This window comes from Eptesicus fuscus, chromosome 5, assembly GCF_027574615.1.
Source record: "Eptesicus fuscus isolate TK198812 chromosome 5, DD_ASM_mEF_20220401, whole genome shotgun sequence".
Lineage (NCBI taxonomy): Eukaryota > Metazoa > Chordata > Mammalia > Chiroptera > Vespertilionidae > Eptesicus > Eptesicus fuscus.
In genome coordinates this window covers 43,497,256-43,516,125 of record NC_072477.1, presented here as the reverse complement: position 1 = coordinate 43,516,125, position 18,870 = coordinate 43,497,256, and the positions used below count along the sequence as shown (strand labels likewise).

General features: G+C 40.6%; 1 protein-coding gene across 2 annotated transcripts in view; it reads right to left on the bottom strand.

Moving 5' to 3' along the window:
- Positions 1-234: 234 nt before the first annotated feature.
- AAGAB (alpha and gamma adaptin binding protein) overlaps positions 235-18,870 on the bottom strand; it is a 50,940-nt gene continuing 32,304 nt past the window's right edge. For both annotated transcript variants that reach the window (XM_008139095.3, XM_054716103.1), the window contains 5 exons: positions 8,048-8,130; positions 7,140-7,236; positions 2,390-2,494; positions 1,877-1,926; positions 235-1,221 (listed from right to left, as the gene is read on the bottom strand). In XM_008139095.3, coding sequence (XP_008137317.1) covers positions 1,144-1,221; positions 1,877-1,926; positions 2,390-2,494; positions 7,140-7,236; positions 8,048-8,130 — 413 coding nt within the window. In that variant the 3' untranslated portion in view covers positions 235-1,143. The remainder of the gene's footprint in view (positions 1,222-1,876; positions 1,927-2,389; positions 2,495-7,139; positions 7,237-8,047; positions 8,131-18,870) is intronic.

The following is an 18,870-nucleotide window of genomic DNA, read 5'->3' as shown; positions in this document are numbered from 1 at the left end:
GTTATTTGCTGTATTTACAACTCTTCCTTTGGAAACTTTCCCTTTGGTGGTCAGTTCCCCTGGGGCTGACCCACTCAGCCCAGGAAGTAACACAAGGTCCTCAGGGACTCATGCCTAATGTTTTCACATCCTTTTCCACCTCACTCACTCCTCAGTATTACTATGTGGCAGTGATCTGTCTTTCAGAGAGGAGGGTGTAAGTGTGACAACACAGCTCTGACATCTCAAGAAAACTCTAAGGAAGAAGAGTTTATTCATGATAAAGGCAATGCCAAAACTTCCGTGTGTGATCAGATTGTTTCAACGGCCCATTATAGAGAATTACTTACGTTCCCCTCTGTCTCTTACACACATGCAAACCGCACCCACACCCCCTACCCCCCAACTTTGTAAAGGGATCTGTTTTATCCCTACCAGAGTAGGAAACCTTTGCCTCATTTATTATACACTGGCTCCTCAATACTTTCTAGCATGAGCTCAGACACTATACTTTAATTGAAATGCCCAGAGCAACTTTTGAGCTAGATATTAACCTGAGGGCCACTGCCACTGGCCCCACCTATACTACAGCACAAATCGAATCTGCAGCTGCTTCCTTTCTTCCCAGCAAAAGCATCAAAGCTCAGAGCAGCAAGCTCCTTGGAGGCAGAAAATCAAGAACACCCAGGAAAGGTGGCACAAGCTCCTGATCTGCAGAATCAAGCGTGACCACAGGGCATGCTACAGAAAGTTGACTAAAGTGGCTGCTTCTTTAACATGTTAAGCGCCAGCCTGTTTTGTCTTCCAGACGGAAAGTATAGTGTCCGTCACCGGTGACTGACTGGGCGCTTAACGTGTTAACTTGGGCAAATCACACACAACCTCTGAGCCCCTTATTCACTCCCATTCCTAGAACAAAAAAGCATATTTGAAAAATTATCAGTCCTTACTGTCATTATACTCCTCACTCCTTTACAATATCCTGAGGGAGAAAAACTTTCTCCTTAACCCTCTACTAAAAACTAAAATTAAGAGGATCCTATGAACAAATCAGGCAGCCAACATGATGATGGAAAGTTCAGCAAAACATAACGGGGTTGATAGGAAAGTATCTCAGGTCGTGAGAGTTAGCATCTTTGTTGGTCAAACCCTAGTAGGAATAATTTAGTGTTCTTCATCAGATGAAAGGCCTTCAATTTCATCTCTGTCTCCCCCAATTGCCATCCAGAAGGCTTTGGCAACCTGTGTCGAGAGAAACATGCAACACATTTTAGCCAACAGCTAAATTTCAGCTCATTTCATGTCATACTTTGGACTGATTAAGACCTAAAATTCTATACCTTGCCCTCCAACCCCCTGGCAACATATATCAAAACCCTTGAATATCCTGACCCAGGACTTGCACTTCTAGAAATTTACACTCAGGATATAACCAGAGTTGTGCACAATGGTGATGTGTAAGGATATGCAGAGCTTCACTCTTTATAGAAGCAAAAATTGCACATGACCTGTCCAAAAGTGCACTGGATAAATTATGACACATTCATACAACACAGTACCATAAGCCATGTATGTTTCCTGCTAAGAACATGTGTCGCATTGGTAATAACAAACTAAAACAAAATAACTGAATTTTCCAGCCCAATAGTTAGAAAGGCAAACATTCTGAGTCTCAATAAAAGTTCCATGTCACTCAACATCCATCTGAAAAATCATGGTTTGACTGCAGCAACTAAGTTACTACTGTGTAAACATTCAATTAGTTATAAGTTAAAATCCAATGAAAAATTCACACTAAGACATTTTAGAAGTAGAAAAGTATAATTAATCAATAAGTGCTATAATTCTAACAGCCTGGACCTTTTGTAGGTAATAAATACCTGACTGATTGTCTCACCTTTTCTGCATGCAACTTTCTCTGCTCGTGAGGAAGCGTCGCAGCCTTGTCTAGGGGGAAAATATATCTTAAGAAACTCATCTAATAGCACAAGAGAATCTGGAGTATACGGATGTTCTAACACTGGGAGATGGGAGATGGGTTTCAAAGACATGTTTATGGTGTAGTCATTATAGCTGCTAGGAAGTTTAAGTCTTCCAAATTCTCCAGATGGGAATGATGTGAGTAAATTGGTAGGGTGTCACTGATTCCACATTAATGAGACACACTGAAAGAAACAGAGGCAAGAGAAGAAGGGAAAATAAGAGGAAAGAGAATTAAGGAAGAGGAAAATTTACCCCAGGGGATTTTTACCACCAGAGGATGGCACAGTCTCCCAGTAGCTATGTTTCTCAAGATAGCTGAGACCAGAGAATGGAATCGAATCAGCAGTTACCAAATAAAATCCTACTATATAAAACCAGGGAGTATCAATATGGGAACATGTTAGGCACAATGGATTCATCTGCTTACCTTTCATTTCCTTTAACTTTGAAAACAGTCTTTCAAAATTCTCCAAATCTCCTCCGCCCGTAGTAAGACTGGCTAATTCTTGAATATCCAGATCTAACATAGGATCTGAAATAAGGATTCAACATATTGTCACACGTTATTTATATTCTAGAGGCCTGTGCACGGGGGCGGTGGCGGGGAGTCCCTCAGCCCAGCCTGCACCCTTTCACAATCCAGAAGCTTTCGGGGGATGTTCGACTTCTGGTTCAGGATCGGGCCTAAACCGGCAGACGGACATCCCTCTCACAATCTGGGATCGCAGGCTCCTAACTGCTCGCCTGCCTGCCTGCCTGATCACCCCTAATGCTTCTGCCTGCCTGATGGCCCCTAACCACTCCTTGGGGGCGCGGGCGGAGGGGGGGGGGAGAGAGGGGAGGGGGGACAGCTTGGACGAGGGCCCGAGGTGTTCTGCACTTTCCAACCAGGAATGTTTTAACAGGCAGTCTCCAAAAACTTGAACTGGAAAACCTAAAAGTAAAGTGCTCAGATTTCAGGCTATTCACAGGATTTCTATCCCAATTAAACTCTAATTCTGAGCTCTCAACAGTCTGGACAAACTGCCCTTCACTATCTCCAAAGTTTCTTATTCGTCGCTATCCCATTTTCCTCTGCTTCAAACCAATGTAACAAACGAAACCTTTAATTCTGATCTTCCTCACCGCAAGGGAACAGCAAACCTCAATCGAAATAATTTCCCACCAGAAGTCACGTCCAAACACTGCGAGACTGAGGACTATAGGATTGACCATGTACATGTGCAATAACAGGATCATGTTCTAGCCGTAGGCGCCCAGGCGTCCTCCATAATCCCACAATCCTCTGGTCGCATACTTCCAGTTTTTCTAGCTCCTCCTCAAGTGGTGTTTACTTCAGGCATGTTGCAATGTCCAGGGCCTCTAGTTGGGGAGGATTTTTCTGTTCTTTGACGTTGATAGCTGTTTACTCTCTGGAATCAGTGAAGTTTCGGGAGCACTGCCGCTGCCCTGAACATGTCGGTCCCAAGCGCACTCATGAAACAACTGCCCATTCAGTCCACAGCTGGCACCGTCCCAGTTCGCAGAGAAAGGTACTGTGCTGAGCCGTTTTCTAATCGGATCTTCCTCTTCCTTCCCCAGCACACTCCAAACCTACTCCGGGCCTGACCACCCCAACCCCACAGACCCTTAAGACCTTCCCCCCTATTTCTTCGACTTTCCCCATCAAACTCGCACCCTATCCACTAAGGTACACCGATTCAGCAATAAATGCCTAAACTTTATACTATCTTTTACTGTACAACATATATTTTCACATCTATTACTGACATCCATATAAGGTGGCTAGGACAGATTTCACTGTCCATAATTTACACATGAAAAAGTCTGGGTTTAAAAATGAACTCATCTAAAATTACAATAATTCAGAAGTAAAGCTGATTTAAATTCCTGTACTCCTACTACCAATCCTCTACTATTTCCAGCTCACCATGTTGCCTCATTATCCAAGTTTAATGAGAACTTTAACTAACCCTCCACTCCAGGCCGACCATCCCAGCACACAGGTCTGTCTCCTTCCTTTGAATGCATCCCACACTCAGCGTTTACGGAACTGTCTTGGCATTGGCATATGCTACTTTGTATTCTGACACCTCGCCACACTGCTATAATGAAGACTACCATAGTAAGAGAGTTTGCTTTGTATCTGCACCACTGAGTGCTTTAACTTACACCATTCCATTTCCCTTTGCCACAGCACTGTAAGAGAAGATCTGTTAACCCCTATTTTACAGAAGGGGAAACTAATGCCCATGGAAGCTAACTTACTTACTCCAGGTCCTTCCATTACTAGTGGTAGAGCCATGATTTGAACCCAGTTGTTTAGGACTCAAGCCCACAACCTTAACCATTACAAGACCTGCCTCTGCATTTTTAGACTAAGCTCTGTGAAGACAAGGATGATAACTTATAATCCTTTGCATCTACTACAATACCATACAGATAATTTGGTGTTAAAAATGCATTTCGTTAATAAATTTGCTTTAGTTCGGTGGGCATGTCATGCTGGCAATTGGCATACAGGGCTAGAGATAAAAATGTGTGACTTGTTTGTGTATACATGATAATTGAACTGTGGGCATGGATAGAATCACTTCATGCTTAGATACAGATTTGGAAGAGGAATTTAAGTGGAGCATTGAGGAATGGCAATATTTAAAGGCTGGGTTAAAAAAAAGGGTAAATTTCTAAAGAAAGAGAAGGAATAACCAGAAAGACGGAAAAATCACCCAGTCAAGAAAAGATATTGTTTCAAAAGGGATTGCTCCCTAATACTGAATGCTGCCAAGAGGCCAGGAGGAGAAATGGAAGACATCTATTAGATTCAGTGGCATGGAGTTTGTTGGTGAGCTGATGTAGTGGGATATGGAGGCAGAAGTTAGATGGGAGTGCACTGAGGAGTGGATGGGAGGTGAAGAATGGAAATAAGTTTAGTAAAGAAAGAAGGAGGGAAACATGGAGTTGAAGTGTTTTACATCTGCTGGTTTAGCTTTGCCTTAATATATATATATATATATATATATATATATATATATATATATATCATATATATGATATATATAAATATATATGAACAAAATAAACTGACTAACAAAAGAGATCCAAGACATGGAAGCATGGAACAGATTGATGAATCTCAGAGGGAAGAAGGGGTGGGGGGCAAAGGAAGAAATTAATCAAAGAACTTATATGCTTATATACATAACCCATGGTGGCCTTGCAGAGGGCAAGTGTGGGGTGAAGGGGGGTCAAAGGAAGGGGGAAAGTGTACATTTGTAATACTTTCAACAATAAAGATAAATTTAAAAAAATTTTTTTTGGAAATAATTTTAGCTTTACAAAAAAAGTAACAAAGTCCCAGTCAGGTGACTCAGTTGCTTGGAGCATTGTCCTGTACACCAAAAAGGCTGCAGATTTTATTCCCAACCAGGGCACATTTGTAGCTTTAATCCCTAGTCTGGGTGCATAGAGGAGGCAACCGATCAATGTTTCTCTCTTACATCAGTATTTCTCTCTCTCTCTCTCTCTCTCTCTCTCTCTCTCTCTCTCTCTCTCTCTCTCTCTCCTCTCTCTCCCTCCTCTCTCTCTCTTTCTCTCTTTCCCTTGTTCCTTCCCTTCATTCCCCTTCCCCCTTTCTCTCTCTAATAATTCATAAACATATATCCTTGGGTAAGGATTTTTTTTCTTATTTTTTTAAATCTTCACCTGAGGATATTTTCCCATTGATTTTTAGAGAGAGTGGAAGAGAGAAAGACAGAGAAATATCAATGTGAGAGAAACACATCGACTGGTTGCCTCCTCACAATAGGAGCTTGCAACTGAGGTACGAGCCCTTTATCAGAATCAAACCCAGGACCCTTCGATTCGAAGGCTGCACTCTATCCACTCAGCCAAACCGGCTAGGGCTTGGTGAGGATTTTTTTAAGTTTCAAAAATAGTATATGCCCTTCACCCACCTTCCCTCAATGTTAACATCTTATATAACTACGTTATAATTATAAATGTCAAGAAGTTAATAATGGTGTAGTGCTATTAACTAAACCACAGACTTCATTCAAACTTCATCAGCTTTTCCACTAAAAGCCTTTTTTCTCTGTTCCAGGATCCTACACGGAATTGAGCTGTCAAATCTCCTTAGACTTCTCCAATTTCTGACAGTTCCTGAGTCTTTCCTCATCTTTTATGACTTTTAAAGAGTCCTGGTCAGTTATTTTGCATAATGTTCCTCAATTTGGGTTTGTCTAATGTTTTCTTATTATTAGATTGAGTTTATGCAACCTTGGCATAAACAGCACAAAAGTGAGGGCCTGTTTGGTACAGATCAGGGGGAGATGATGTCAGTATATCTTATTACTGGTGAGGTCATCTTCATCACTTGAAGTAGTATCTGTAAGTTTTTCTAATATAAAGTTACTATTCCTCCTCTGCAATAAATAAATACCTTAGCAAAAATGCTTTTAGACTATGCAACTATCATGTTTCTTCTAAAATTTTCGTCTATTAATTTTAACATCCATCAGTGGATCGGGCCTGCAAACAACTATTACTGTGGCATAAAGAGAAAGTAGAGATATAGTAGTTCCCTAACAAAAGAATATTTATAGTTATTTCAACTAAGCTCCTTGGCTTTCTGGCTTTTGGACAGCAGACTAGAAAGTGGTTTCAGTTCCAGGACCTTCTTATTGGATACTGTGAGACGAATTATTGAACTGCTCTGGGCCTTACCATCATCTCCATAAAATAACTTCTCTGGCAAACTTAATTACCAGGTGGGAAAGTGGGTATAAAAGAACTTTAAAAGGATGTGAAAGGGCTTATAAAGTTATATTATTCTTGATACCATCAACTCTAACTACTGTTAAATACTATGAAAAAAACTGTGTAATATGGAGATATAAAGCTGTTTCACCACCTGGTCCTGTCTGTTTTAGCTAGATGATCTCAATCAAGACTCTGCTAAGAGAATCAGAGAAAAACGATACAGATTTGCAATGTGTTTATTCTTCTTCCTTTTTCTGATAGCCATCTCAAGGCTCACATTCATTTGGGGTTATACTACCAACTTTCTTCCCTTGCCCATATATAAAGTCAATATTCCCCAGATGATTTATTCCCTGATACATTGGCTATTCCAAATTCCACAGAGCTGTCTCTCAGCAGCCAAAGGAGGAACTTACCCACAATGCTATCGACCTGAGCATCTGCTGTATTAGCTGCACCACTCCGACGATCCAGGAGGGATTCAGTCCTATCTGCTGCTGGCAAACGGGGCTGCTGTTAAGGAAAACACACAACACACAAGCAATACTTTAATAGCAGGCTACTTGAGAACTAAATCCAAAAGGCTCACACTTCCACCCATTGGCTGAGCTAGAGACAAGGAGAGATGAAGAAGGTTCAACCTCACATAAAAAAATAAACGCCTAAAAATTCACTAACTTAGGAGTATTTTCCTAAAAAAAAAAAAAGAAAGTGTCATGATTTTGCTACTGACTATTAAAACATTGTTTTGTTTAAGATCCATGCTTTATTTGAAATGTGAAAATGAACATGAGCATATCATAAGCAGCTCAGAGACTGATGAAAAAGATGCCTGGAAGCACAATGTGGCCCTAATGTGCCCTTGGTTCCAGCATGACGACCAAGGTAAACTTGGACCAAAGTCCTTGAGGACAGAGGGTTGAAATCAGCCTATTAAGCTCTCTGAGGACAAGGACTTTGCCTCAGATTTGTACAGGGCCTTATACATGGGAAGTACTGAAAAAGAAACATCAATTTTATTTTATGTTTAAAGATCTGGAGGCAACTTTATGCCTCAAGGAAATCCTAGCACTTTTTAAAAAGCACGCTAACAAGAACACATGAAACAACCCAGATTGCAAACATCTTGAACGGCTCACTGCTTTGATGCTGAACCAGCCTCTCTCATAGGTACCAGGCACAAGAGGATTGCTTTAGATTCTCCTTTTATCTATTTTTAGTATTCTCTGCCACTTCTTAAGTGAAAAGGAAAAAATAATAAATTCATAATGACAAGGAGGAATTAAAGTAAAAGAGGAGTAAAGATAAAGGCAAAAATCTTTACCTCTGAGTGACACGGGTCTGCTGATCCAATGCTATGGTTTGCTCCAGCCAATGAGCTGAGAAGGCCAAAGCCTTGGTTCCTATCTGTTTAAGGAAAAGAAAAAATACAACTACTGAAAATTTTAACTTACATTTTAAGTTGTTAAAATGACTGTGATGACAAAACAATGGCTATTTCCTCATTATAAAAGTTCTAACTGTAAAACATAGCTATTACCAATTACCATACTCTCTAAATACTGAATAATTTTCAAAAATCAGAGTATTAGTCCAGGTCAAATATAATGACAGAACCATTATAACAAATCTTCTCTTTGTCAAGATTAACAGCATTGATGTTTTAATAGTCACTATGAATTAGTAATATCCCAGTATTTTAAAGTGAAGAGGACCATGCATGCCTTTTTTGAAATTCTGCTCTAATTTTGATATAAATGAGCTACTTGCAGTTAAGGCCCCCTATACTCTCAATATTTGTATTTACAATGGAGGACAAATCTAGAGCAGAACATCTAGAACTGATAAAAGTAAAGGCCCGAGCCCTGATTTGATAGTGTTCCCCCAAATCCACCTGGCACTTATTAAAACTACCCCAGTATTCAGTAGGCAGTATTCTCCCTACTGCCAATCGAGGCAGAATTTCTGAAACAGACAACAAGGAATCTGAACTTTTACCAAGTACTCCAGGAGAGTGTTAGCATCAGGGACACTGAAAACAAAATAAAACACTGCCGCAGAGTAAAACATGAAAGCCACAGCTCAAGAGTCTAACAGTATAGAAGCCAAAAAACTCTCTCAAAAAAAGACAACTTCCTCCGACCTTGCCTTTCCTCTCCCTAGCTCTGCACCCATTCTCCTCTCTCTTTCAACCACCTACAAACTTCCTGCGTCCTCTCCCCTGCCAGGTGAAACTGTTGTCAGAGGCTCAGTCACACATAAGGTATCGAAGAGAACCACGTGCATCTACTCAGCCCTCCTTCCTTTCCCTTGGGGGAGGATTTGCCTTTTAAACAGGGACAAGGCCAATGTGTGGCCTCCCGGGTCTAGATTGCAGCTTGTTCCAACCTGACCTCTCACCACATGGCGAGTTGCCTCGCCTCCCTACTGCATGTGGCTATCAACCCATGGAGTAGGGAGGCGAGATGATCTGAATCAAGATCCTGCTAAGAGGCTTTGAAGGCTTCAATTCTGAAAGCCTGCTGCTGCCCTGCTGCTTTTCCTGCTCCACAGCCTCACCTGTGGCAGCAGGGCCACAGGTGCAGGCGCACCCGGGACCCCTTTCACCTCCTCATCGAGCTTGCTCATTCTGTGAGGGACTCTCCAGGCCAAATGCCTGGGTGTGCCCCATCCAGGGCCAGGCACTGAGGTTTCATCGAGGTAGGCTGAAGAGGCTGAGTACAGTTCCATGTGGTGTCCCACACTGACGGTTCCACTAACTAGGGAGGTTTATTCAAACAGCAACATCATTCTTTGATTTTGGCCAATGTGCTATAGACTTTACAGCAGTTGTATGCAATTATGCAATACTCAGACTGGGATTTCACATGCCATGAGGCTACACAAGGCTCTTATAAAGTACTTCAGGCTCTTTGTACAAAAGGCATTATCTGAGTAATGGAGTACTGCTCTAAGAGAATACTTCTATTACTGAAAATAACTTGGATTTGGGTAATTTTCAAATCTAATTCACAAATCTCTCCATATTCCAATTCCACAGCTTATGTTTTTCCACTGTTGGGCAATATCTAACCTTGGCAGGTCAGACTGCAATCCAAGAAGAATAATGTCAGCATGGGTATGTTATTAGACCAAAGCAGTCTATTTTAAATGCCTCATTCTTTCAAATGGCTGCCTTGAAGGAGGGGATCTGGGATAGGCAGGAGTGAGAGGGAGCTAGACTCGTCACTGAATACCGTAAACTTTTCATTTCATGTTCATGTGTTTACTAGTCAAAGAGATTTGTGGTTAATTTAATGATTATGTGCTAAATGAACGTCCCAATTTTTCAAAATTATGAAGAAGTCAGAATAGTGGGAAGAGAAGTGGCATAGGTCAGAAAGCCTGGATTTCATTCCTGGCTCTGCCTACCAGTGCGATCTTGGACAAAGCAATCAATCTTTCTGGGCCTTAAGTTTCTGTCCTGTGAAATAAGAGGGTTGCTATACATGATTGCTAAATTCCATTCTGTTCTAGAAGTTTGTGATTTTATAAAGTAAAGAGGCATTCTTTATCTTCTCTTGACAGTAATTTTGAGTTGGCTGGGCTTAGATATTTTTAAAAAATTACTTAAGAGAAAAACAAGAACCTTAAATTTCAGAATCCTTCTAAGGTTCACAGATGACTGAGTTTATAATCAGGTTCTGGGCTAATTAAAATAAGCTGGAAGGACGTTGCTCAGTATTTTCTTATAAACAATGGAGGATTTAGTTAACTAACAAGAGAGTTCACTATGTTCTTACTGCTTATATTTTAAGAAAGTTTTAAGCATAAATTTTCACAATTAGTAAAACAATTCATGTTTGTTTATCCAAAGCCGATTGCTCAAAAATCTTGGCTTTTACTTTACACATTTACAATTTTAAAGAAACTCAGTTTTGCTTAGTTCAACGTTTAGCAAAATTCTGCCCATGTGCACCCTCTGTAAAGACTATCCTATATAATAACTAGAGGCCCAGTGCACGAAATTCGTGCAGGGGGAGGGGGGGGCTGTCCCTCAGCCCAGCCTGCACCCTCTCCAATCTGGGATCCCTTTCACAATCCAGGACTGCTGGCTCCCAACTGCTCGCCTGCCTGCCTTCCTAATTGCCCCTAACCATTTCTGCCTGCCAGCCTGATCACCCCCTAACCACTCCCCTGCCAGCCTGATTGATGCCTAACTGCTCCCTGACAGCTTGTTTGCCCCTAACTGCCCTCCCCTGCAGGCCTGGTCACCCCTAACTGCCCTCCCCTGCAGGCCTGGTCACCCCTAACTGCCCTCCCCTGCAGGCCTGGTCATCCCTAACTGCCCTCCCCTGCAGGCCTGGTCATCCCTAACTGCCCTCCCCTGCAGGCCTGGTCCCCCCCAACTGCCCTTCCCTACAGGCCCGGTCGCCCCCAACTTCCCTCCTCTGCCAACCTTGTCACCCCTAACCGCCCTCCCCTGCAGGCTTGATCACCCCCAACTGCCCTCCCTTGCAGGCCTGGTCCCTCCCAACTGCTCTCCCCTGCTGGCCATCTTGTGGTGGCCATCTTGTGTCCACATGGGGGCAGCCATCTTGTGTGTTGGAGTGATGGTCAATTTGCATATTACTTTTATTATATAGGAAGATGTAATATGCAAATGGTTGTTACTCTGTGAAGCATAACGACCGACCACGTAATGACCGGATCACGGATCAGCAGGAGGGTGGGGCAGCAAGCTACAAGGGGCAGCGGAGAGCTACAGGAGGGGGCAGGGCAGCAAGTTATGAGGGAGGGTGGCAGGGGGGCAGCGCAAAGTGAGCTACAGGAGGGCGGGGCAGCAAGCTACTGGCGAGCTACTGGTGCACAGATTTGTGCGCAGGGCTACTAGTTCTTATAGAAAAGGATTACACAAATATTCCCTTGTTTGCCAGATTTTTCTCCACTGGATTCAGGGCATGGAAATGCCATCCTATTAAGAAGGATTTATTCTTTTAGGTAGTTGTTGAAACTGGCTTTAGTATCTATGGTTTTATTGATACCACAAAATACTAGAGTAGGAAGGAATAAATTAATCCACCTACTCAACTGATTCTTCTGGAACCTCAGAGCGGCGGAAAGGGGAAGTTGTTAAGTCAATTATTCTGAAAGGCATAGTGAGTATATTAAACTCTGGTTATGAAACCATCCCATTCAGTTTCAGTAGACTAGTAAATTGGCACCAGTGGAACGATAGATAAAAATGACAGTATCATGAAGAAAAATATTCAGTGGTGCTGGTCATGAGCATAGAGTTCTTCCAGGAAGTGTCAGAAACAAAACCACAGCCTCTAGAATAAAGATTTGAAATGGGAAATTCTTAAACCTTGGGAGGAGCTTTTATTATTTATTTTTAATGAAAGTTTCGAAAAAATTGGAATATGTGAAATTAAGTGCACATCTCTTTACAAATTTAAAGGCACATGGTTATTTTAGAAACAAAATTCATCTCACATAGAAATTTTGACATGCATTCCATGAGACATCTAGAGAATTAAAAACCTAGGCAAAAAGGGAAATTTTAATATGGGGAATGGGCAGAGTCATTCTTTAAAAAAGTATTTTTCCTTCTAATGTTTTTGCTCTTCTCCACCGATTTATCAAGGTAATATGATAAGCATATAAATTTGGAGATAAAGGCATGGATTTGAATCCTAGTTCTACTATTTACTGCATGGTCTTGTACAAGTTATGCCCTTGTACCTCAGTTTCTAGATTTATGCAGAGGGTATAACATTTCTTACCTTGCAGAACTATTATAAGGGTTAATAATCATAATAGCTAACATTTACTGAGTGCTAACTACAGAGTGGGCCAAAGGTAGGTTTACAATTGTTCATAGGGAAAATAACAATTACTTAATTAATAATTATACACAACTGTATAATTGTGTACTCACAACTGTAAACCTACTTTTGCCCTACTCTGAATGTATAAGCTAACATTCTCAGTACTAAAGATGTAATACTCCTTTAATCCTCACAATTAACAAAATATGCCCTCTACACACAAATAGAAATCAACTTTTATCTCCTTTATTTTGTTATCTTCTTTACAGAGGATTTATTTTATTCTTTTTTTATAGAATAAACTGTAACTCAGAGAGATTAAGTAACTTGTCCAAAAACACACAGCTAGAACCTGAACATGAAATCCAGAACTCTCTAATTATAAATTCCTCTTTCCATTAAGCCCAGAGATAACATGTAAAGAATAAATGTTGAGACAGTCAATGCTTAAGATACAAATATTGGATATGACACAAACCTGGGTCAAATACAAAAATATGTCTTTTTATTCACATATCCCATAGTTCTCTTTTGTCCATAATCCTTCATTATATCCCTGGTTTAGACTGATTTCAACTAAATTAAGCTCAGGACTGAATAATTAATCATATACCACTTTCATGCTTCTCATTAATTCCAGCCCAGTCCCTTAACTCCTGGAGGCATTAGTCACATAAAACTAGTGGCAGACAGGTGGTTAACCCTTTGTACACCATAAGCGTCTACAGACGCAATTAAATTCAAAATATCGGGGAGTGTGGGGATGGTTTCCGTTTTGGACGCGTGGCAGTTAGCTGGTTAAGACTCACTATCCTTTCACTGTCCCTCAGTGTACGTAGAAAGGGTTTCTCAATCCAGCACTATTGACATTTGAGGCTTTGTTGTGTGTGTGTGTGGGTGGCAGGGAGAGTCCTGTGAATCTCTGCCTATACCCACCAAATACCTACAGCACTGCCAAATGTCCCCAGAGTTGGGGGTGGGGAAAGCACAACATTACCTCCAATTAAGAACCACTGATACAGATCTACTAATGAGGACAGGAAATTTTTGGCTAAAATTCTCAGGTTTTAAGTCATTCCTAGAAAATATTTTCAATGAAAAAAGAGAGTAAAAACATTTAAGAGAGTCCATCTTACCTCCTGTTAACATTATAAATATCTTCCCCCTACTCTGGAAAACTTCTCCAGATGATTTTGGCTCACAAACACTTCTACCTCAGTGTCATTTGCCTCTTATATCCTTACTATTCAATTAGGCCTTGAGAGAAATGCTAGCATAGGTACTTGTCTGAAGTCAATCTGCCATCCTTAACTATATTATAAATGCCTTGTACACACAGACAATACAGCTCCCAGCAGAGTGTTAAGTATACAGCAGAGATGCTGAAATATCTGCTGACAGCCTCATATGACAGAGGTGCAAGCATTAGCTAAACATAGAAGTTTTTACATCACAATATTAAGAATTTCCATAAACACAGCCCCAAAAGGCCTTAGATGACCTGTTATGTATTTTCTGTATTCATATTTCAGCTTTTATTTCCTTAAAGCCACAATTATTTGGCATCATCTTAAGAAGTTCGTTTTCCCCATATTTTAAGGTTTTTCACATCCCCTTTCATTCCCCACAAGATATTTTCGTTTCCACCCATGTGATAAACATGATCAAACTTACCATAAGCACAGCTAAGATATCTCAACTTACACAGAAAAGCTGTACCTATTTTTGAATGGTATTTTTAAACCACACCATACTATTTACATAAAAACTTATTTTAAGCAGTGCTTCATCAGAAATGATTTCACTGGCATCAGGGACATAAGCCTATACTTTTATATCACATTTCACTTCTGATTGACAAATTTAAATGTTTTTGAAATAAAAAAGAATTAGAACTGATTTATTCTTTTACTAAACTACTGCTTGAAAAGGATAAAACTTCAGAATATGTTATTAAAAACAGCACTTATTTAGAGAAATAGGCTGAAACACTGCATTTGGTTCTGGATTTTGGAGACGTGGATCTGGGCTCTTCCTATGACATCGGGGACACCTGCTCAACATGTCAGCAACTGTTTCTGCCAATCCTAGAGCACATAATGAACTGAACCAGAAAGTAATTACACAGTATTTTCTCTTTTTCCTGATTACAAATGACTTTTTTCATTGTAGAAAATTTGGAAAACAGAAAAAGTATAAAGAAGAAAATTTAAATCACCAAAGATGCCAATTAATACTTGGTGTGTGTGTCCTCCTAGTGTTGTTCTTTTATAATATTTTTAATTTATTTCCAAGAAGAAGGAAGAGGGAAGAGATAGAAACATCAATGATGAGAGAGAATCACTGATTGGCTGCCTCTTGCACACCCCCCACTGGGAATCAAGCCCGCAACTCGGGCATATGCCCTTGACCCGAATCGAACCGGGAACCTTCAGTCTGCAGGCCGACACTCTATCCACTGAGCCAAACCAGCTAGGTCCAGGCTACAAATTCTAAATAAAGTGAACTAAACATCAAAATGAGCACTGTCCTTTCAAAGGTCTTGTAAAGGAAAGCTTTACACTAATTCTAATAATGCTCCCATTGTGAAATCTCCGGAGTCTGAAGCACACTCTTGAAAATTCTCAAAGGAATGTTTAGAATCAAGTCAAAATATCATTTAGAGCCAAGTGTGGGGAATTATGAGAGCAATGAAACAAGACTTTATGGTGAAGAAAAAGATGATTTATCTTATGTGTAGTTCATAGCCAGCTATAAAAATAATTCCAAAGCAAGATTACCAAAAATGTTTTGCAAGGTGGCTGCAGAAGGAGGCCTGTAAGTGCTACCACAGTGACTAATCCGAAGAGATTTCCCATCATTCATTTGTTATGGACAATTTGGGGCATTATTTCCTAAAACAAAGTCTCACCATTTGACTCACATTTATTCCCTTCCAGCTTCTCAAATTTTTCACAATTCCCTCTTCTTTTTCTCTTACAACCCCCACCACCACCAAATTATGCCTTCTACACACACAGAGAAATCAGTATATGTCTTAATTATCTTAGTTTTGACGATAATATTCAGTTAGACAGCTGTCAGAGATTACTCAAATAATTTTTTCAGTTCCCCAATATTAGGCGTTGGGATAAAGAGGAGCAACACACTCTGACTCAAGGAACTCAGTTCCATAACATATAGCATTGGTATAACTCTACCCTATTCTAGGGAAACTGGGGTCCAGAGACAGGGTGCCATCTTCCCAAGATCACCTAGCAGAGAGAGACCCCACTAGAACCCTCTTCATGAACCATCCTTCCTCTCACTAATTTGGTATTTTATTTTCTGTAACACTAAATTTAAATTTTTATTTAATAATTTTCTTACTCTCTCTTTTTAAAAAACAATTTATATTATAGGCATTAGCCATCTACTCTCTCAGGAGAGTAGCCCAGGTATCAGGTAGCCAGACAGAGCTTGTGTTTTTGGCACTCATTTCTTGCCACTGCTCTGTACATCAGCTGCAAATGATTCCTTAAACTGGAATCTGGGATTTCTGCCATGGTATCTTGTTACTGAGTAAATTCAGGGGAGCATACATTAATAGATAAATATCTCTTTTCATTTATAATGGGAAAACAGAAAACTATCATAAGAAAGAATCGTTTCTACTATTAAAATCCCACTTACTCCTTACCCACCTGCATCACTGGAGATTAAACTATTATGGATAAACATTCTCAGGGCTTTTGAAATACAATCTGTACAATTACTGTTTACCGCTGAGGGACCAAAGTCACAATTTGTTTAGCCTAATCCCTCTTTCACTGATTAGAAACAATAAAAGGTCACAGAATTCCCTTCCTTGCCCTTCACTCTATGGTGGTATTTGTAAAAAGACCCACTGAATACCCGAGATCCATAAGTACAGACCAAACCCCTCATGGCCCTCCCTAGGCATCTAGAATGCATAGCACAGGTGACAAAGCCCAGCACGGGGTTTTGGGGGTAAATTAAACTGACACTGCTACCCTCCCATGTGAAACAGTGACAACTTCCTTTGAAAAATAAAACAACGCATCAGACTTCTTTTCTTTTCCCTTAAAACCAAATCTTATTATCTACCTAGTGCTCCCAAGTCCAAGGCACAGTGCTGAGCATAATGCCTAGACCAGTGGTCAGCAAACTCATTAGTCAACAGAGCCAAATATCAACAGTACAACGATTGAAATTTCTTTTGAGAGCCAAATTTTTAAACTTAAACTTCTAACGCCACTTATTCAAAATAGACTCACCCAGGCCGTGGTATTTTGTGGAAGAGCCACACTCAAGGGGTCAAAGAGCTGCATGTGGCTCGCGAGCCGCAGTTTGCTGACCACTGGCCTAGACCATCTAATGAAAATAAAGTATTTTGCAACCAGGCTTTCTGGCTTACCAGATAAATAAAAAGAGAAGTTAATCTCACTGGAGCCGAGACAGGTGGGGAGAATCAACTTTTAAAATCTGTCACATTTGGCATAAAGCACTGACCCACAGTTTCTCCTTTCATGGTGATAATAAGGGGACATTATCAAATTATATAGATAGACCCAAATAGTAGTTCTCCACAGCCATAAGCCCGGCTCTCACAGGGACTGAGGGTAACTCGAGTAGGCAGCTGAAGTTTTATCCACATCCCTTTTCTTGAGTCACAGCCAGACTTTCAGGTCTAGGAAATGTAAGACAAGACAGCACAGGAGGGTTATACAGTGAGCAAACTGATGTGGATGGAGGCATCTAGAATGCATAGCCCAATTGTAAACACTCCTAACCACTTCATTTCCTGGACCATTTTGTTATGTCTTTAATGCATATAACGGAAACTCTGACTTCCCTAGAAGTTTGACCTTTACAATCAATACAATGATACCTGGGGATTTCCTCTAAGATAGAGCTAAGTATATACAACCAGATCCAGTGTTTCTCAACCATTTTCATCAGATCCCTAAAGGAAAAACTTCCGTTTCCAGCTCTATTCATAACCAACACTTCTGACACTGGATATGTGGGTTTTCCACACCAAGCAATTCTCCAGTTCTCGGAGGACACTAACTGGGTGTCCTACAATTTAATTCAATTCTGTCACTAAGTGCCCACAGTTAATGCAGGCCCCCAGGTTAAGGGCAAGGTCCCACAAAGCTGCCCTTTCCCCACCCCACTTCAGACACCAATTGCAAGTCTCAGGTTCTCACCTGTACTTCTGATCATTACTTCTAGTCTGTTTCATTAAAATCTTACTCATGCCCTAACCGGTTTGGCTCAGTGGATAGAGCATCGGCCTGCAGACTGAAAGAGCCCAGGTTCGATTCCAGTCAAGGGCATGTACCTTGGTTGAGGGCACATCCCCAGTGGGAGGTGTGCAGGAGGCAGCTGATCGATGTTTCTCTCTCATCGATGTTTCTAACTCTCTTTCCCCTCTCCCTTCCTCTCTGTAAAAAAATCAATAAAATATGTATTTTTTAAAAATCTTACTCATGCCAGAACACCTAGGCTGATGGGGTTCTATAGGGATGAACTCATCTAGCTCTGCCAATAATTTCCCATGCAGCCTGGGTAAATTATTTAACCACTGTACTCATTCCTCTAACCAGCCAATAATGTAAATCAGCACACTGTAATGGAAAGACACACAGCACTCCTGGTCAGGAGACCTGCCCTCGGGTCCCAACTTAGCTACTAACTCTGTGAGAATATAGGCAAGTCACCTCTCCTTCCTGAGGCCTCATTTTCCCATCTGTAAAAGGAAGATGTCATACCAGATGTATACATGGAGATTCTACATTCTAAAGGCCTGCACATAGCTAGTTCACATACACTAGCATATCAAACAAAACAATGCCCCTTATTAAATTCTATAAAATTCAACAGCATGTAATTCAAAGAACAGCCAGTACAAGACTTAATAGAAAAAACATTGCATAGAAAAATATTGGGAAGGAAAACAAGATTGCTCTCCAAGATAAGTCTTTAAAGTTTGGGCCACATGTCTTCCTAACTCGAATTAAATATAAGTGTCATTCATGAGAACTACTGTAGCCCCTTTGTGAGCCATATCAATTTTCTGCCTGGATCATCTTTTAGCGTAATGTGCTCCATAAATTACCTCCTGCTATGTTCAATAATGCCTTCATTTTATTTTTAAGCTTTAGGGACTGTCCCTAAGTAATAGCAGTCTAGGATTTGAGAAATCAAGTCCATATTTACCCTATTCATACCCTAACTACAGATTCCAACTAAATCCCTTCTGAGCTTTGGTTTTTCTAAACTTAACCTATACTAGACAATCTCTATTTTTCCCATCTCCTTGTCCACTTCA